The 20145-nt window shown below is 47.4% G+C and overlaps 6 protein-coding genes across 6 annotated transcripts; 3 read left to right on the top strand and 3 right to left on the bottom strand.

Moving 5' to 3' along the window:
• Positions 1–2631: 2631 nt before the first annotated feature.
• Positions 2632–5571, bottom strand: DFJ58DRAFT_719345 (uncharacterized protein; the record flags this gene model as incomplete). Its single annotated transcript, XM_041384609.1, has 15 exons — positions 2632–3087; positions 3140–3369; positions 3423–3498; positions 3555–3641; positions 3693–3722; positions 3771–4074; positions 4129–4202; positions 4262–4341; positions 4393–4521; positions 4580–4847; positions 4877–5008; positions 5065–5135; positions 5189–5310; positions 5365–5385; positions 5441–5571. 15 exons carry the CDS (start codon positions 5569–5571, stop codon positions 2632–2634), a joined length of 2211 nt encoding a protein of 736 aa, XP_041236265.1.
• A 224-nt stretch (positions 5572–5795) lies between these two features.
• DFJ58DRAFT_735790 (uncharacterized protein) lies at positions 5796–12658 on the top strand (the record flags this gene model as incomplete). Its single annotated transcript, XM_041386694.1, has 39 exons — positions 5796–5905; positions 5965–6397; positions 6446–6709; positions 6765–6941; positions 6992–7096; positions 7151–7197; positions 7248–7362; positions 7412–7926; positions 7977–8073; positions 8121–8151; positions 8199–8334; positions 8386–8431; positions 8481–8508; positions 8558–8584; positions 8642–8704; positions 8754–9053; positions 9104–9213; positions 9263–9311; positions 9365–9452; positions 9508–9520; positions 9569–9628; positions 9675–9767; positions 9818–10076; positions 10128–10296; positions 10345–10488; positions 10537–10598; positions 10648–10887; positions 10938–11040; positions 11091–11212; positions 11263–11322; positions 11373–11379; positions 11427–11556; positions 11605–11668; positions 11721–11743; positions 11794–11919; positions 11976–12234; positions 12283–12392; positions 12448–12471; positions 12521–12658. The coding sequence occupies 39 exons, from the start codon at positions 5796–5798 to the stop codon at positions 12656–12658; spliced, it is 4947 nt and encodes a 1648-aa protein (XP_041236266.1).
• An 841-nt stretch (positions 12659–13499) lies between these two features.
• Positions 13500–14739, bottom strand: DFJ58DRAFT_750174 (HAD-like domain-containing protein; the record flags this gene model as incomplete). Its single annotated transcript, XM_041387724.1, has 7 exons — positions 13500–13686; positions 13742–13895; positions 13943–14060; positions 14264–14344; positions 14394–14562; positions 14615–14634; positions 14707–14739. 7 exons carry the CDS (start codon positions 14737–14739, stop codon positions 13605–13607), a joined length of 657 nt encoding a protein of 218 aa, XP_041236267.1. The 3' UTR covers positions 13500–13604.
• A 354-nt stretch (positions 14740–15093) lies between these two features.
• On the bottom strand, positions 15094–15270 carry DFJ58DRAFT_670592 (uncharacterized protein; the record flags this gene model as incomplete). Its single annotated transcript, XM_041382877.1, has 1 exon — positions 15094–15270. The coding sequence occupies one exon, from the start codon at positions 15268–15270 to the stop codon at positions 15094–15096; it is 177 nt and encodes a 58-aa protein (XP_041236268.1).
• Positions 15271–15400: 130 nt separating this feature from the next.
• On the top strand, positions 15401–17329 carry DFJ58DRAFT_628959 (P-loop containing nucleoside triphosphate hydrolase protein; the record flags this gene model as incomplete). The annotated part of the gene is made up of 9 exons (XM_041381166.1): positions 15401–15508; positions 15564–15874; positions 15929–16140; positions 16191–16697; positions 16748–16790; positions 16841–16888; positions 16944–17066; positions 17116–17243; positions 17298–17329. Coding segments are annotated over 9 exons (1512 nt in total), but the record flags the coding sequence as incomplete, so codon positions are not given.
• Positions 17330–17588: 259 nt separating this feature from the next.
• Positions 17589–19666, top strand: DFJ58DRAFT_691511 (uncharacterized protein). Its single transcript, XM_041383389.1, has 4 exons — positions 17589–18110; positions 18164–18286; positions 18354–19203; positions 19255–19666. The coding sequence occupies exons 1-4, from the start codon at positions 17992–17994 to the stop codon at positions 19351–19353; spliced, it is 1191 nt and encodes a 396-aa protein (XP_041236270.1). The 5' UTR covers positions 17589–17991; the 3' UTR covers positions 19354–19666.
• The last annotated feature ends 479 nt before the right edge of the window (positions 19667–20145 follow it).

Consider the following 20145-nt stretch of genomic DNA (forward strand, 5'->3'; position numbering starts at 1 on the left):
TGGAGGAAGCGAACGCTTGGCTTGCACTGCCAGGTATACCCACATCTGGCGTGTCTGTAACTCAAACGACCACTAGTAGTACGTGTATATTCTCAGTTCTGGTTCTTTGAATGTGGTAACATGCTGTACTGTTTGACAGCCACAGTTACATGGGATGTAAGGTCTGAAAACCATCAATCAGCCTTAACGTCTACGAGCACGACGGTTTCTTTTGATTCTGCAAGACGGTATCCAGAACCTCAACCGGGTTGTCGTTGGATAGAGTACGAATCGCCCTTGAATACACCACAGACGATACCAAATAGCGACAGACTTACGCCTCCTCCACCTTACCTCCCCTTGCAAGAAGCCGAACTTCCCCCGCCGCTTCCCCCTCCGCCGGAAATTGAGTTGTCTGAAGAGCAGCAACGGGTTCTTCGACTCGTTGAAAGTGGCAAAAACATATTTTTCACAGGTCCAGCCGGTAAGCTTGCATGTCCGCTTTTTAAGATAAGTAATCAACGCACAATTTTCCAGGAACCGGAAAATCAGTTCTATTGAGAGCAATAATAAAATTGCTGCAACATAAGTTCGGTGTGGTTGCCATCACCGCACCCACAGGCATAGCAGGCGTGAATATCGGTGGTTTAACCATTCACTCCTGGGCAGGCATAGGGTTGGGCAAGGAAACTGTCAAGGAGTTGGTGGGTGCCCTAGGTTCAAGAGCGATCAAACGGTGGACAAACACTCGTGCCCTTGTAATTGATGAAAGTACGTTTGACCTACGGTGTTAGACAACTGTGCTAACATCTGGCAGTTTCGATGCTGGACGGCCGTTTATTTGACAAGCTCGTATGGTTTCATACCTGCACTACATCCTCATCTAATTAATTGGGTAGGAAGAGATAGGTCGGATTGTCCGAGATAACCATCGCCCTTTTGGGGGTATACAGGTAAATAGTTGTTATTCTTGCCCTTGTATTACCCTTCGGTTATTGACAGGTTGAATAGCTTATCCTGTCAGGTGATTTCTTCCAGCTTCCACCTGTTCCCGAGCAAGATTCCACGACGATAATACCTCCTACCTTTACTTTCGATGCAATATCTTGGTCTCGATGCGTTGACGAGCCAGTTGTGCTGACAAAAGTTTTCCGCCAGAAGGACATTAGTGAGTACTTCGGATTCCATGCAGCTTTTCAGACATCTTACAGAAATGCAGAGTTTATTGACATGCTATCTGCGACTAGGTCAGGGCAGTTGGAAGATTGGCACGTTCAAGAGTTCTTCAAGTTGAGCCGTGAGGTCAAATACTCCGATGGCATAAGTCCAACTCAATTGTGCGTTTATAGCCTCCCTCACTCCGTATGATGTATCAGTAGTCATTGTCATCCACAGGTTTCCACTAAAGAGCCAGGTTGACTTATGCAATAAGACGCATCTCGACGTATTACCCGGGGAAGTATTTACCTACCCCGCCATGGAGTCTAGGGGCTTTAATATGTATGGAGAGCGAATACTGGTCGATCCTGCAGAGCGGTTGTTAGAAAGACTGGTTGCTCAGCGAGAGATATCTCTAAAGGTCAGTTGCGACTTGCTATATGTCTAAATGTATTACCTAATTCACTACACATTCAGGTTGGCGCACAAGTGATGCTTCTTAGAGTGAGTATCCCGAAATAACTGTACTTGCTGAGCCTGACCATACCTCCAAAGAATCTTTTGCAAGGCAGGCTGGTCAATGGCTCACTCGGCAAAGTGGTCGACTTCATCACCACACATGAAGCGATTGAGCGCCTTATCGACATTGCCAACATTGAGGCGAAACCTCTGCGTTCCCAAAATGGCGACTTCCTTCCTACCATTAATGCGAAGGCTGATGGTAAAGACACGGAAGTCAAGTACCGAGGCCTATTGGCTCTCAATGAACACGTATTTGGAAGACACGAGAAGTTTCCACTTGTCAAATTCACGGATGGGCTACACCTTCTCTGTGCGCCCTTACCATTTGATGTCCAGGGCCTGAAAGGCAACTGCGAAGCACAACGAATACAAGTACCTCTCGTACTTTCCTGGGCAATGTCCATTCACAAGGCTCAGGGCCAAACCATGAGTCGAGTAAAGGTTGATCTGATGAGGATCTTTGAGAAGGGGCAAGGTGAACGACCGAGTCCATGTCTTATTGTCTATGGAAGCTGATTTGCCTTTGGGAAGCATATGTCGCCCTTTCGAGAGCCACAAGCCTGGAAGGACTGGAGATCGTCGGTTTTGACCCTTCAAGGTTTGGGATTAAGTTGAGAATTTTTACTGGGCGTATCGACTGACATGTTCTTTCAGAGTATTGGCTCATCCACGCGTCATAGAGTGGCAGGCCTCCTGGCAAGCCCAGCGAGCTCGAGAGGAGGAAATGGATATGGACTGGGTGATTGAGCAATATCACTCATCAACAGATATCTCTTTGTAACATTTAGCTGCATGATGTCATTGTAGATGTACAAAGGTCATTGATCACAAAGTAAAATGTATATTTCAACACGGTTCGTGCCTAATATTGTAGACGTTAATTATCCAGAGAAACACAATTACCCTGAGCGAGTGTTTGTTAAAAGCTTGAAAGTTCCATCTTGAAACTCGATGTACAAGAAAAAGGTAACCCTATCGTATTGGTTCACTTGCCACTTCGCCCGCAGGAGAGATGAGAAGCGACAGCGCTGAAGGCGATGAGGGTGGCGATATGTCTATCTCTGATGTGCGCTTTGACGCAGAACCGGTGGGCGACGGCGATGACTCATCGTCTCCGCCCTGGGCAGTTCGTGATGGCAATGGAGGAATTTCCATGTTAACGCGTGTCGGCGACGTTGGGTTTGCACGAAGCGAAGGATGTATGCTGCCTGTCGGTCGTGTGGGGAGACGAGGAGTGAAGTCATCTGGGCTTCTCGGGGATTGAGGCCTTGGAGGAACACTGCCAATCCTCGTGTGTGATGAACCATACGAGTACACGAGTATGGGTTCACCGAGTGGCGCAGCAGGCAGAGGAGGGGAGTTACTGGCAGGCGGGAGATCCTCGAAAATCTCTCGGGCATTGTTAATCATGTCCTCCATCAGCGTATCCTGAATTCAGAAAGATTAGCTCAGGCAATCTGAGTAATAAATAATGACTAACTTTCCACGACTGAACACTCAAAAGGTCACCGCCCTTTGGAATTTCATCTTCACCAAAGATGACGGCGCCAAATACAATCGCTAGGTTTTTTGCGTCCATCTTGTTCTTATCCGCATTGGATGCCACACGAGCTAGATGCTCAACCAGAGCGCGCAGAGTCGCGCGGTGGATGGCAGGTAGCCGCCGTATCTTCGAACGCAGGAGGGCAAAGTGATTCGACTGGTGTTCCGCTTAATACAAGGTCAGATGGTTTTCAGGATAGTTTACGCTCCCGAGTGCTTGCCTCGGTCCCCCGTATGCTCTATACGATCCTGCAGTGGAAATCTAAACAATGGTTCCGGAAGCTCGCGCAAATACAGCTAGGAATGAAGTATCAATGTCGTGGCAGCACATAGTCACCGAAAGAATACAATACCTTCAATAGTGAAGATACAGCATAAATATCATCAGTGAGGACGTTAAACTTGAAACTGGCTTCGTTTCGCTCTATCTTATGTTGTAGCTGTGGAATGCTGATGAAAAGCATGTGATATGGAAAAGCTGATAGACTTACATCCTGTACAATGGCATGCCTGCCAGATACCTTGTTGACTATCAACATCTGAAGCCAGGAAATCTAACCAGGGCTTACCCTATAAATGCCTTCTGCGTCTAACCCTCTCTGATCTACTTCTTCCACACAGATACGCAAAATTTTTGGAACATCGCCTTCCCCAAGGCCTCTAGCAGTCGCATAATCCACCAGACTAAAGCCGAAGATAAGGTCGTTGCATTCGCCAACATTGTAGTTATAGTAAAGTATTGGCTTGGCTATTGCCGATGCCAGTGAACGAGGAATGAAGGTTGTGACAAGTGATACATCTTTTTCTGGGGAGATCTTGTCGACCACGGAACGTCCGTGTGATGATAGCTGTGTCTGAGTCGTAGTAGTCGCACTGCCGACAAACTCAGAACTGCGAATGCAAGTAATGTAATCAAAATATACGCACGTCAAGTTATCAAGATATTTCTCCAAGACATTTTTGACTGTATTCGAATATTCATACACAAAGGTCTCCAGGCTCTGAATGGTGCCTACTAGTCAGCTGCCAGTAGATGATGTCGACTACTTAACAAAATTACCTTGTAACCACTTGCAAGAATCTTAGTGCGCCTGAGTCTAAGGGTCTCTAGCCAATGCACACCCTTTCGGTATTCTCTATCTGTGCTAAAATCAACTTCGCACGGCTTGCGTATATCGACGCATCACTTACCAGCCTCATCAGCTTCTCGTTTCGCACGGACAGCACGAAGCGCACTATTTTCTGAGCGTACACCCAAGCTCTCTTTCACAGTACCGCTTTTATCTAAGAATGTGATAAGCTGATTAAGCTGTTTCTTTCCTAATAGGCGCATGATTGAGTCAAGTCGGAATCAATATATGCCATATTTATGCCATACCGTGTTGAGCAAAATCAGAAAATGTGCCCGAAGTAGACGGTGACCGATTACGTGGTCCAGGCGCGCTTCCAGAGGGCCGTCTATCAAGAGGGCGTAATGGCTGAGGGGCAGTGACAACAGGCCGGGACGGCAAACTAGGATTTGACCGCGAAGTACTCAAGGTAGTTCCGCTTTGTTCTGAATATGGCGTAGTACTAGTAGTAGATATTGAATGCGGCGGCGTGGCGGCGGCAGCAGCTTTGTGATCCTTGAAACTCATTGTAGGTGACTGCAAGAAATTACTACTTTGGTACTGACCTCGACTTCTTGGCATTTTTTCAGGTATGTGCGCTTCAGCTTTGGTAATGTATTCTCAACATAGTCAGTGTAGGCACTGCCAGACTCTTTTAAATCCTCTTTGATGCGTTTGCGCGTACGTTCCTGCGTCTCCTAATATCCTAGCGATTAGAGATTCGACAAGACGCTGAACGAGGGGGCAGACGTACCCTGAGTGACGTCAAGGCGTTAACAACATCTACCGTAAGCGTTGCAAGAAATGCTTGTCTGGTTTGTGCTTCTGTATCGCCTATAAGGGACCACTGTAAGGTCTGAGATTGAAGTAAGACCAACCTCTCTCGATGTTATCCCGAACTTCACTCCACGCTCTCCTGGAAGTGCTAAGTTCTGTCCGATCGTCTAGATAGTTGTCGATGGATTTCACTTTCCGGTGAAGTTTGAGCAAGGACTCGATGCTAAAACGCGTGTCAAAGCGTATTCCGGAAAACTATATACCAAATATTGCTCACTACACTTCTTCGATACGTTTTCTACGGGAATCATGCCACTGTTAGACGGTGTAGTGGGATGACTGAGTGGACGAACCTTTCTTGGAAGAAGCTTAAATATGAGTCTGTCAAGACCTTGAGGTGATGTTCAAACAGGGGAATTGGTCCGTGTTGCGACTCTGAAGAGGATGTCTTAGGTGTAAAGGACTCCGCGATTGGGGCAGCCATGACAGTGTTGAGCAAGTTGTTTAGACATGCTCCTGATTTCCCCACAACATCCAAATAGGGATACACAAGGACCCCCGGTACTGGCGTGTATAATAAATTGAAGTTCACGCTTCCGAAAGTGTTGAACCATGTGGACATTATAAAGTTGTTGATTATAAAGTTGTTGATTTCAACTTGCCCACTCTTCTACTGCGCAGCTCGATCAGACGCGCAATACCAGCGAAATGTCGCTCTGGAGTCGGTATACCGATTTTAGTCCATGGCAGGTCGTCTTGAGGTCTGACGTCTCTCAGTCTCTCGACTGGGAACCGATAAACCATGATAACTTGAATGCGTGAGTGTTGTGCTCCAAGCTGATATGGGCCTGAAGCTTCTAATACCCTCAATTCTCAGAGTGTGGTACAGCACACTCATGATTCCAGCATATTTTGCCGCTGCATCTGCGCTTCTTCTCTTGCTACATTTAATAACGCTATCTAAGCCGGTCAAAAAGCTTTGGTCGCGTTTCCTGCCCCCTAAGACAGAGGAAGAGCCCAGCCTTTTCTTCGATGAACCTACTATAGCTGATGGATTTTTCTCCGAGGCTAAAGTATTCATCTCTCGGCATGGTGGTTGGGTCATTTTTGCGTACAAGTTTGCAAGATTTATCGGTTGTCTTGCGTTTCTGGGGCTGTCATTAGCTACTTTCATATTAGATGAACGTGAAGAGCGCGCAACCGGAGCCAACAAACTGTCCAAAGGAAAGCATCGCAGGCCCCATCCCTCTGATGGCTACATTCCGTTCTCTCGCGCCGAGTGGTTGCAATTTGCCTTGTGCATGACTGCTGTTGGTGATTTGTGGTTATCTGTTCCAATATTCGCTCATTTTCCGCAGGCTTATGCATCTATTCTCGGGCTCGTTTCGGTGACAACGAAACCTCGATGGAGCAGGCTGGTGTCCAATCACCTGGCTACTCTTCTCTTTGCAGTCTTTGCGGTCTTTGCGTACCGGGATCTGTGGCCCCTTATTACCTTCCATAAACAACCCAAGGATTTGAAAGAAGGGGGCTTGTTGTGGGCGAAAGTCACTATTCTTTTTTTGTCAAGCATCGTATTCCCTCTCGTGAGCCCGAGACAATATGTTCCAGTAGACCCTGCGGTATGTCATAGTATGCCATAGACCTCTCATCGCCAATCCTCACGTCATTTCAAAGAACGTCTCTGACAATCCTCACCCCGAGCAAACTTCTTCTTGGCTGTCTATGATTTTTTATACCTGGCTGGACCCCATCGTCTTCAAGGCGTATCGAGTTCCCCACCTGTCGCACGAAGAACTTCCCCCACTGGCCGACCATGATTATTCCAGGAACCTCAAAAAGAAGAGTTTCCCCGTAAGTATACGACATTACTATCATAGGAGGCGAGTTGATAATTGTTGCAGCATCTTGACCCCTTCTCCGGGAGCCGAAGGCGACATATATTCTTCGGCCTCATGAAGACTTTCTGCGTTGAGTATATAGTCATGTCTGTTACGATTGTTCTCCAGGTATGCGATTTCTCTTGCCCGTGGCTCCATATGTCTGACAATTCCCTATGACAGGTGCTGGCAAGACTAGCCGCTCCCTTTGGAATTAATCAACTTTTGCTGTAAGTAGTTTGGTTGTTACATTTTCTGACATCTCATGCGATTTGCTTAGTTATGTTGAGACGAAAGGCGAGCGTGCTGTGGTCCGTCCATGGGTCTGGATATCCTGGCTGTTCTTAGGACCACTTGTGGGTTCCTTGGCATGGCAGTGGTATATTTACATTGCGGTGGGTACGATTGTTCGATAACTAGTGATCACACTCATGGGCTTTCTAGACACGCGCACTCGTGCATACGGAGGGTATTCTCACGCAACTGGTCTTCGAGCATGCGCTCCGAATCCGAATGAAAGCTGAGCTCCCCGATGACGGCAAGAAGTCTGGGGAGTCTACAGCACCATCTACACCAGACAGTGCATCTGTAGCTGGATCTAGCACTGCTGCTGTGGATGAAAGTACAGATGGCAGTGGCGATGAGACGCTGCAGGCCAGTGCCGAGACCATATCAATATCTGCCACGAAAAAAGGCAAGCAAAAGTCCCAGGATGTCAAAGAACTAGACAGTTCGCCGAAAAAGCATTCGAGTGCTGACAACCTTGTTGGAAAAATTAATAATCTTGTTACAACTGATTTGAGCAATATTACCGATGGACGAGATTTTCCTCATGGTCGGCAAGTCAAACTCAACTCTGATGGACGCGTGCTTTCTGACGCATATTTTCGTCCAGCGTTGTACATGCCACTTCAAGTAGGCACGTGCATGTGGTTCTTGTACGAAATTCTTGGCTGGAGGTGGGTGTCGTCAAATTGCTGTCTAACTTGACTGATGGCCATTTACCAAGTGCCTTTGCCGGCTTGACTGTTATGATCGTCTTGTTCCCTCTCCCTGGGTACGTCGCCCAGCGGATTCAAAAGGTGCAGGCAGAGAAAATGCACAAGGTTGGACCCTTTGTTGATTGGTTGGTCGATGCTTATTGTATCCCCAGACGGATGCCCGGGTGCAAACCGTGACCGAAAGTAAGTCGAGCATCACCTGTGTAGAGCTGGTGCTTATGGCTCGCTAGCTATGAATGTTCTGCGTATGATCAAGCTGTTCGGATGGGAAGAGAAATTGGACGCGAGGATCAGCGAAAGAAGAGAAGTAGAACTTGTCTGGACGTGGAAGACGAAGATCTTAGAACTGGTGAACAACAACTTGAAGTACGTCTTCCGCGTTAACTGGTGTGACAACGAAAACTGACGCATGAATAGCTACATAATTCCACTGTTTACCATGATGGCTTCTTACATGACATTCGTATGTTGCATTCGATTACATGCAAAACAAGTTTGTTAACCTTTCTTAGACTCTTATTATGGGACAAAACTTATCTGGTCAGTGTATAGACCGTGTTGTGCTTTATTGACCTGACAGGTATTCCAGCTTCAAATGTTTTTTCGTCGATGTCAGGTAAGCTTCTTACTGTTACTCACTTGTGCAGAGTTACTGATGTTGCTCATCTGACAGTTTTTGACATTCTGAGAGACCAGTTGAACATGGTGTTCTTCATGATTCCAAAATTTACTCAAGGTAATTATTTCGTCTACTCCAAAATCACTGACAAAACGGTGCTCTCCAGCCAAAGTATCGCTGGATCGCGTCAACAGTTTCCTGACTGACACAGAACTATTGGATGCCCACGAACAGCAGGACGACGACAGAGTCCAGCTCTTTGTCCAGTCAGAAGAGGAATCTGACCTCATTGGCTTCAGAGACGCTGTCTTTGCATGGTCTAATGAATCCCATGGGTCGCTGACACCGTCGAAGCGCAAGTTCAGGCTTCGCATCGATGGTGAGATTTACTTCCAACACGGTTGTATCAACCTTGTCGTCGGACCGACAGGTTCTGGGAAGACATCAATGCTTATGGCTCTGCTCGGTGGGTAATTGTTGGACCTTGTCTCTAGATGTTTCTAATCTACTGTCCAGGCGAAATGCACTTCACGCCCTCTGGTCCAACATCTTGGTTTAACCTCCCTCGCAAAGGCGGTGTAGCCTATGCCGCGCAAGAGTCCTGGGTCCAGAATGAAACCATTCGGGTACGTGACATTGCAAAATCAGTTATTCGTATGCTGAAGTAGCTCCCAGGCCAACATCCTTTTTGGTGCACCCTATGATAAGATTCGATACGAGAAAGGTGAATATTCGGTTGCGCTGCTTGTGAACGTTTGTTGAAATGTTTGAGTGCAGTCTTGTATCAGTGTGCTCTGGAGCGTGACCTGACTTTGTTCGAAGCGGGCGATCAAACGGAAGTTGGAGAAAAGGGTCTTACGCTAAGGTAAGCTCAACGAGCTGAGCCTTCGTTTGTCATAAGTCTGACTTCGTATTGGAAGTGGCGGTCAGAAGGTAATCACATTCCTCACGAGTGGGCATGCGGCCGCTGAAACATGCTAGGCACGAATTACCCTTGCAAGAGCTATCTATTCTTCGGCAAACACACTGCTGCTTGATGATGTTGGTCATTCCATCTCTATTTTGAACTATTAGTGATTAGACACAGGTTTTGGCTGCTCTGGATGTCCACACGTCCAAGTGGATTGTAGATAAATGTTTCGCAGGAGATCTTGTCAAAGATCGAACAATTATCCTTGTGGTACGTGCATGTAAGTTACATGTGACTACTCTTTTTCTAAGACAGTACAGACACATAACGTTGCTATGGCGAGTTCTATAGCGCACTTCGTCGTGTCTATGGGTTCCAACGGACGGATTGTCAGCCATGGATCGATATTGGAGGCCATTGCAAAGGACAACAAGCTTGCAGCGGAAATGGCCAAAGAACAGGAAGTCCTCGGTAAAGAGGCTCAGGTCGTGGACACTCCAGAAGAACCGAAGGCCAAGTCCGATGGCAAGTTGGTGATGTCTGAGGAAATTGCAGAGGGTCATGTTTCCTGGCCAGCTTGTTAGTTCCTCCCTCCACAATCATTGGTGCTTTGCTGATATTGCGTTTCAGTCAAGCTCTACCTGACCGGCTTGGGGGGGAACTATCCTGTGACATTCTGGGTTGCGTTCTTGGCTCTGATGGGGTTGACGGACTTCTCCAACACTGTGCAAACCTGGTTCCTTGGGTACTGGGCATCTCAATACGAAGATCATCTACCCTCAGAGGTCAATGTCAAATTGTAAGAATAGTTGCTGTTTGTGGATTTGTCACTCACCTTTATCGTAAGCTATCTCTTCGGATATGCCTTGCTCATGCTCTCTGGCTGTCTCATGTATTCAGTTGGGTATTACATGTACTATCGGGGTTCGATGCGGGCGTCACGATCCATTCACAAGAAACTCATTCAATCTGTACTTGGAACAACGCTAAGGTGTGTTCTCTGAATTTTACGGTCGCGCACGCATTCATTACTGGACAGATGGTTAGATACGACACCTACATCTCGAGTTATCACCCGGTGCACGCAGGACATAAGAGCCAGTCAGTCACTTACTTCTAGATGGCCAACATTTGCTGATAGGTTATCTAGTTGATGGTCCGTTTGCGCAGGGAATTGGTTGGGTCGTTGAACTTTCTTTGACGATGATCGTGAAACTCGGAGCCGTTGTGGCCATGACGCCTGTCTTCTTGGCGCCCGGTCTCTTTATCGGCTTGCTAGGTGGATGGGTCGGTCGCATCTACATGAAAGCTCAACTATCAGTCAAGCGAGAGATGAGCAATGCGAAAGCACCGGTGCTTGGTCACTTCGGGGCTGCTATTGCAGGACTTAGTAAGCGGTCACCGGGCTTCTATGATATGCGAGCTCATTCATTAAAACAGCATCGATCCGAGCGTATGGTGCAGAGGAGGCATTTAAAGAAGAATCTCTTAATCGCATCGATCGCTACACTAAATCAGGGCGCATGTTCTATAACTTAAATCGGTTCGTTTGTGTTGGTTGTCGAGCGATTGGCTGCTAAGGGATGTTCTCAGTTGGGTTTGTGTCCGTATTGATATTATCGGTGGTGGATTCTCGGCTGGTCTTGCCGCTTATCTAGTGTACGGTCGTGGAGTCCATGAGGCGTCAAACATTGGTTTCTCTCTGAACATGGCAGGTAAATTTATTTACATGTGCCTATCGCGGATTTTCGCTCACACCTTACAGTCGGTTTCAGTTCCATGATCCTTTGGTGGGTTCGTATCCTCAACGAGGTGGAAGTCAGTGGTGAGCTACTTTCTCGCATAACTCCTTCTGTGTCTAACTGATTTGTGTAGGCAATAGGTGAGCACGGACACACAATGTCTCCGACTGTTGCTTACGTGAAATAGTCTAGAACGGATCGATAGTTATATCAAGATCGAACAGGAGCCTAAGTCTACCGAAGGCGGCCAGCCGCCTGCGTACTGGCCTGCCAGCGGTGATCTGCGCGTAGAAAATTTGTCGGCCCGCTACTCGTCGGTGAGTATTAGCTCATGTCTCCGCGTTCTACCTAACCATCGCTTGCAGGATGGACCTAAAGTTTTGCAGGACCTGTCTTTCCACATCAAATCAGGTGAACGCGTTGGTATCGGTGTGTCGCGAGCTTGCTTCCACTTCCACTTCAATCGCTAATCCGAATTTAGTGGGGCGAACTGGAAGCGGAAAGGTGATGCTTGTTTGCGTTATCCATCTTGACTTATATTGACTATCCTGAAGAGTTCATTGACCCTTTCGCTCCTTCGCTGCATTTTCACGGAAGGCAATGTTTATTATGATGGGATTCCGACAAGTGGGATCAATTTGAATGCCCTGCGGTCCAACGTGACCATCATACCTCAAATCGTACGTTCCTTGTGCCGTTACTCGTTCACGTTGCTGACACGTTTTATCACGCGCAGCCCGAGCTCCTGAGCGGAACGCTCCGTCAGAACTTGGATCTCTTCGATCAGCACGATGATGCGGTGCTTTACGATGCTTTACGCGCTGCCGGACTCTTTGCTGTCCAAGACGAGTCCGAGGCGAGTTTAACGTTAGACAGTGCGATCGCAAGCGGAGGAGGGAATCTATCAGTCGGTCAACGCCAAATCTTAGCTCTGGCTAGAGCTATGGTCCGCGGAAGCAAACTTCTTATACTGGATGAGGCAACTTCCGCTATTGGTGTGTACCTCATGTCGTGAATTTTTATCATGCTATAATCCTTTGCAGATTATAAGACCGATTCTGCCATTCAATCTTCTCTCCGCAATGAGCTGAATAACGTGACCCAGATAATCGTTGCACATCGGTTGCAGACGATCATTGATGCTGACAAGATTGTGCGTATTTGAAGTTGGGATATCGTGTACTGAGGACTTACGATCTGTTCAATAGATGGTCCTCGATGCCGGTCAACTTGTGAGTAACTCATCTTGTATCGTGTTCCCATACTGACCAAGTTGTACAGATCGAATTTGGTAGTCCATTGGAGCTATTGCAAAATGAACAGGGTATGTTGCGTGCTCTCGTGGACGAGTCTGGGGACAAAGAAGCATTATACGCGGCGGCTCACGGCAAGCCACTGGAAGAAGCAGAAAGATTATAGTAGGAGGGTAGTTTATGATATATTATACCTGCTGAAGTGGAAATTCCTGTACCCTCTTCTAGGGTACAAGTCTGGCAAGAAATTTCTCTGTTCCCTCATCGCCTCAATCTCACCAGTTCATGATCACGCGGCTCACGCCCACCCATCAGCCACAACTTCATTTGGTACCCCAATCTTTGTCAGCAGCAGTCATCTGCTCTCTTTGCAAACCTGTTTATACTTGCTGGTCACGGAGATCTCAGACGCAATCCAAATCGGACAGCGTTACTGTTGTTCTCCTTGTTGTCTTCATCATGACTAGCCCACACCCGGTGTGCCTTTGGCACAGGAAGTAAGGTGATTCGCGCTCCTTTGGCCACTTGCACATGACGCCTTGATGTTTGTACAATACTGTACTCTGTTGATATGATAGTAAATTTGATTCATATGTTAAGTATGCAAAATTTTATATACTTGTCTACATTACATGGCCTGGGACACTGCTTTACATTAGTCTCCCCTAGACAACCCTTTATAGATGAAGATAGTTGTCCCTTCTTTATAATAAAGCATGTCAATGTTGCCATTCAACACGGAGAGTGCCAGCGCACCGGCCGTGACCACCGCCCGAAAGAAAGACTGAGAGGCTACTGGTATCGTTGGGGATTCAGAGCCAAATGTTCGCTGATTCCCTTTCAACAAGCAGTGTGATGGTGAGTCCATTCGTATCACTTAATTATGAAGCATCACGAGAAGGAGGTAAGTGCCATTGCAAGCGGGGGCAACTTAAGTATTGTTCACTCTAGTATCTTTTACCAGAGTTATCGTTCCGGCGACTCTGCGAAAGCCAATTGCTTGTTCGTCACGATGAGACAGCTTCTGTCATTGGTGAGCACCCTCCTGTTTTGTATTTTATCACACCTTACAGTCTGAGGATTCCCAAAATCACTACTTGGTGGGGGTCTGTCTACAAAATTGCTGATCCATCAGGTCCTCTACGGGTATCGATCGCGAGTCGAATCTTGCCATTCTCCCAATTCACGCGTACTCTACGAATGGTTTCTTTCGTGAGTGATGAGTGCTGCCGAGCACATCGCGACTCACGTAGTCAGATCATCAATGATATACGTGGGGCGCTTTATTTCCTCTGAACAGTTCTCGAAGTCCTCGCGTTTGTGGGAGGTACAAACTGCGAGCGTCTTTGCACCGGCACTATTTCCTGCTTGCACTCCGGAAGGTGCATCCTCGATGACAAGACCTTGGGCAAATCAGGCGCCTCTAAGAAACGGGTGGTGTCTGACTCACACTTAGTCACATCAACCCCGAGTTTCTTGGCTCCCTCAAGATACGGCGTGGGCTTTGGCTTACCTTCACTGACATCATCTGCCGTCACAAACCCTGACGTAGGCACCGGAATTTTGCACTTTGGTATGCACTGAGTTGCATAGTACCTCGAGGCTATGGTTCAGGGAGCTCCGGTGCACCATTAACAGGACAAGATTGCTACACTACCTGATGTGACAATTGTCCACCTCGAGCGCATGTCATGATGGGAGTCGAGCTTTGAGCGATGTAGTCAGCCGATCATGCAAGATATGTGTAACTTCGAAACTTCGAAAGTTTTACCTGAGTCAAGAACTCGATGGCTCCTTCGAGGGCCACTGGGCTACCCTGGATCACCAGGTCCTCGAAGCGCAAAATTTCGCTCTGCAAAATCAGCAGGGCCATCACAAGCATGGAATGAAGTCGAGCCCACATTCAAAATTTCTGTGTCCTGGATATTACATATCGTCTCGTCCTTCAGGGTATCAGCAAGTCTCCGTCCATGAGTTTTCTGCACGATCGGAAGATGCGATCCAAGTTTGTATTCCTCTGCGAATGTTTTCCAGGCTGAAATGACGCCAGGAGTGGAATCTATGAGGGTCCTGCGTACGGCGATCAGTCTGCCAGATCAAGAAGACTGATAGTGACAACTACCCATCCAGATCGAAAAGGATCTACATATGACAGGTTATCCGCAGAGGGTATTGTCATTGTCCAACTTTCCCAATGACGATATAAACACGTACAGCATCGACTGTCACGATCTCAGGTAGCACCATGGCAGTCTGAGTCTACAACTGGGTCTACCCGAGAGATAATATAACCAGGAAAGAGTTATTATAAATCATTTACATAAATAATTATATGCTTTGTCGCGGCCAATCAACTTCGTTGCATCACTGTTGCCGATCCGTCATCATAGTACTGCAAGCAAAGACTCAGATCCAAGATCCAACCGCCATCTCTAGCCCGCAACGATGGCTGATAAAATTACCCGTATCGCCATCGTAGACGCAAATCGCTGCAAGCCAAAGCGATGTGCCCAGGAATGCAAGAAGGTGACGCACCATTCCCTCTCGAGCAATCACGTCAGATCAGTTGCTCATCAGCTCGCGAGCAGTCATGTCCCGTGGTCAAAATGGGTGCGCCTCCACCCGAAGCACAGGCAGGGTGCTCATGCTAATTTTCCTTCCAGGTAAACTTTGCATAGAAGTAAAATCGACCGATAAGATAGCGTTCATCTCTGAGTTTTTATGTATCGGTTGTGGTATCTGCGTAAAGAAGTGAGTGGATCGTTTGACGAGGATCATTCACATGATTGAGAAAGTTCTTAGGTGCCCATTCGAAGCTATCGCCATCATTAACTTACCGACTAACTTGGAATCACAAGTGACGCATCGTTATACCGCCAACGCCTTCAAACTTCATCGACTACCGACCCCAAGACCTGGCCAGGTGCTCGGGCTCGTTGGCACTAATGGAATTGGTAAAAGCACAGCACTAAAGATTCTCGCTGGAAAACAGAAGCCAAATCTTGGCCGTTATGATGTGAGTGGTATGAGACCGCCCAAAGACGACATTGACTCGGACTTTTACCCGGCAGGATCCTCCTGATTGGCAAGAAATCTTACGTTACTTCCGTGGGTCCGAGCTGCAAAACTATTTCACCAAGGTCCTCGAGGACAATTTGAAGGCACTTATCAAGCCACAATATGTTGACCACATCCCTCGGGCGATCAAAGGCAACCTGACTGTTTCACAAATGCTGGACTCGAAACTAGAGCTTGACAACAAGCAAAAAATGTGCGATGAGCTGGAACTGAACAACGTTCTTGATCGTGAAGTTACGGCACTCTCTGGTGGAGAACTGCAGAGATTCGCGATCGCCATGTCATGTATTCAGAAGGCCGATGTGTGCGTATGTCCCAATTCCGTTATAAGCCACGCTTTGAAATCGGTCTTGTGTAGATATATGTTTGACGAGCCCTCGAGTTATCTCGATATAAAACAGCGGTTGAAGGCTGCCGAGGTCATCCGGACCCTACTCACTCCGGACTGCTATGTCATTGCTGTCGAGCATGATCTGTCAGTATTGGATTATCTTTCAGACTTTATCTGTTGTCTTTACGGAAAGCCATCGATGTATGGTGTTGTGACTATGCCTTATTCTGTCCGTGAAGGTAAAAGCTTACTCAATAGCTCGCTGTGAAATGGCTCACTCCTTCACAAGGTATCAACATCTTCCTGGACGGTTTCATCCCCACCGAGAATTTGCGTTTCCGCGAGGAGTCTCTGAGCTTCAAGATGATGGAGACTGCTGAGGAGCTCATCATTGACAAGACCCGTCATTATTCTTATCCCTCTATGTCAAAGACGATGGGCAACTTCAAGCTCACTGTTGAGGCCGGTAGTTTTACTGATTCAGAAATTATTGTCATGCTTGGCGAAAACGGGACAGGAAAGACAACCTTTGTCCGCCTGCTTGCCGGCGTGACGACGCCGGACGACGAGGCAGACAAAATGGAGTTGGCGGTGTCCTTGAAGCCGCAGACGATATCGCCAAAGTTCCCAGGAACTGTCCGCATGCTTCTGCTGAAGCAAATTAAAGCGGCCTTTATGCACCCACAATTCCAAACGGACGTGCTCAAACCGATGACGTTGGATAATATTATGGATCAGGATGTGAAGACGCTCTCCGGAGGTGAGCTGCAACGCGTGGCCATTGTCCTTGCACTCGGTGGGTGCTTTCTTCGATTTCATTTGGTGTTGGCTGACACCTGACTTAAGGCAAACCCAATGTGTCTGTATATTTGCTTGACGAACCAAGCAGGTACGCCAATCTCGATCTCCCGAAGTGAATACGCTAACACAGCATTGAAGTTTCCTCGACTCTGAGCAACGTATCATCGCAAGCAAGGTCATCAAGCGGTAAGCAAACGGTCTAGTCGTCTACATTTTTCGATTTGATCGATACTTTCCTCAGCTTCATCCTTCATGCCAAAAAGACTGCTTTTGTCATCGAACACGACTTCATCATGGCAACCTATCTGGCTGACCGCGTCATTGTCTTTGAGGGGGAGCCCGCCCTTCGAGCAACTTCTACGCCGTAAGACATTCAGGCGATACTATACTCACGTGGTTAATTCGCTTTGCAGACCGCAGTCCCTCCTCACTGGAATGAACCACTTCTTGGCATCACTTGAGGTCACGTTCAGACGTGATCCCACAAACTTCAGGCCAAGAGTTAACAAGCTTAACAGCGTAAAGGACAGAGAACAGAAGGGTATGTCTTTGGCCTTTTGTGTCATTCATAAGGTTTTTGATATCATTTTGGCAGTCATGGGCAACTACTTTTTCCTTGAGGAGTAATTGATACCCTTGTTCTGCCACTGTTCGTCAGGAACGCGACGAGATTGGTTGACGATGAGGGTCATTCTCGGAGCTAATTTTACGAACAGAATCATTGACATAATACATCTTGTTCGATACGATCTGTATTAGCTTTCACTATCCTCTACGCTGGCTGGCGATACTTGGCGAGATTAGCAGGTCACGGGTTTACAAACACGATTGAAAGATGTAGTCCGAGATTGGTAGTCTGTGATGAACAATAAGAACTGTTCTTGTGAACAACAGCCAAGTACGTCGAACAACAACGGATGACCTGGCAAAATTACACAACGCACTTTCGCGTTGGCGACTACCGGATGCTTTTTTATTGTGAAGGAGAGGCGGATCTATGTATGATCCCATTATATCTTCTTGTTCCATTGTTGATTGTTCCCGATACTTACTACTACTTTGTGTCAAGTATAAAGACCATGCAACGGCATGCATTTCGTACTCGCCGTGTTTATCACAACCTCGTCAGTGACGAAGTGGACTGTGTCTGCTGCCTTCTTTCACTTCACTTTCTTTGCTTCCAACTTACGACTCGGCATTGACTGCCATCTTTCACAAGCTGGTCTTGGACAAATCTTCGAAACACGCCTTCACCGCTGAAGTCGACGACATACTAGTACATCTACACCATGAAGGTTTCCGTTTTTGTGACTCTCGTGCTCTCTTCCTTCGCCACCGCTCTTCCGAGCCCCAAGCGCCGTGGGGGAAGCTTTGTACTGCAGAATGGTATTGACGCGATCAATTCAAAGTACGTCGCGTCGGCTCCACGCAGTCTCTTAACAATCTAACCCCTGCTTTCAGCAACCAGTTCCAGTCCCTGACTGCATCCTCACCATGTACATCTGGCAACGCCTGTGTCAATGGGGAGTTTGCTCAGTGTGTCAACGGGCAGTACGTCCTCACTTCATGTGGATCAGGTTTAATGTAAGTTTGTTCTATCGACTATGTTCCAGTGTCGATGCTTAGTCGACCTTCCACTGCCTTATCTTAGGTGTGCTGCACTTCCTCTTGTCAACTCTGCTGGAACTAGCATCACTTGCACCACTCAAGCAGACCTGAACTCTCGTATTCTTGCCACTGGCGCCACTGCCAACGGAACAAGCACGTCAGGCAGCTCCTCCAGTGCGACCACTACATCTAGCTCAGCTTCTACAGCTACTTCCACAGCAGGCTCTGGGTCAAATTCTAACTCAAATGCTCAGACCTCCCTAACTCTGCTGTCAAGCCTTGTCGCTCCTGATTTTGCTCAGAACGGTCTGAATGTAAACACCTCCGAGGCTGGCGAAGTTCCCTCTTTGACCTCTACCAACAACTTCATCAACTTCTGTGCCACGTTGTCCAATCTCCCTATAACGAATGGCCAACAGATTAAAGGTGGTTCCTGCAACCCCGCTCCCATGGGTGCCATCCCTTCCACCTCGAATATGCCCAGCGCCAAGTTTGTCACTCCTACCAACTTGGCTGTTCTTCCAGCGGATACCACTTTCCAGGTGACGCTGGCGGTGAAACAACTCCAGACTGGGTTCTTTGTTAATGCGGATACCAATTACTTTTCCGCTCCCCAACAAATCGATCCTACATCTGGGCAAATTCAGGGTCACGCCCACTTCGTTATCGAGGCGCTTCAGTCCCTTACGCAGACTACCCCAACCGACCCCACCAAGTTCGCATTTTTCCTTGGTCTGAACGGCAAGGCAGATGCAAACGGTCAACTTTATGCCAACGTCACTGGTGGTTTGCCTGAGGGGACGTATAAGATGTCCACCATTATCAGCGCGATGAACCATCAACCAGCTCTTGTCGCTGTGGCGCAGCACGGGTCATTGGATGACCAGATCTACGTGAGTTGCGAGTTGCGGCAATGTGCATCTTATCGCTGACAACTCTACCAGTTCACTGTAGTTGCCCCTGGCCAGAACGGCACGACCACGACAACAACCTCCATCGGTGGCTCGGGTGTCTCTTCCGTGCCCGCGGGTTCCAGCACTTGACCCTCACAAGTACGCCCGCAACCGTGAGTCCCACACCCACCAAAGACTGCACATCATACGACAATTCCCGTGCTGTAATGGTGCATACTGCTCACGACCTTATGGCAAGGCTTGTCTGGCTTGAATTTATAGATTACTACTTTCCTTGCATTCTCGTTCATTGAATTTACGTCGCACGATTTATAGTGGGCAAGATTGTTCTCATCAATTTCAGTGTAGCCTTTATGTACTAATATGTAGCTATTGCCTTAGGTCATTACCTTACATCAAATAGTTCTGTCACTCCATAAATGAAATTGCTTTTATTGTCGTTAACCCCGCGATACTCAGTAGCACCCGAAATACCGGCGTCACCTACTCTATTACGAGAACCTAGGCAGAATAGATTATAATGGGTAAAGTCTTGATTTTTTTTTTGTTTTTTGGCAAAGCGAGTTTATTATATAACAACTGACACCGTCTAGCCTTATATAAAGCGCTTATAGCGTGTCGGAAATCTCCATGGGTCCCTTGGAAGCGTTCCATATTGGGACATCATTTAGGCACCTGACAACTACATTGGGTCCGTATTCCCAGGGGGTGTGACCTGTTTGAAGGTGCTTACAAGGGATCTTTCGTTAGTGTCGTCACTTACAAGGACCGTGGTGTATTTTTGGCACTTCCAAGTTGCTTCCAAGCTGGCACACAATTATTCTAAGTTCGTCGGAAGCAGCCGGTAAGAATTCAAATCCAGATTCAAGCAATGATTCAGATAACGTTGACTAACTCGATTGTCTTATCTTCGTTGTCTAC

Source organism: Suillus subalutaceus (assembly GCF_016647625.1).
Source record: "Suillus subalutaceus strain FC151 chromosome Unknown DFJ58scaffold_231, whole genome shotgun sequence".
Lineage (NCBI taxonomy): Eukaryota > Fungi > Basidiomycota > Agaricomycetes > Boletales > Suillaceae > Suillus > Suillus subalutaceus.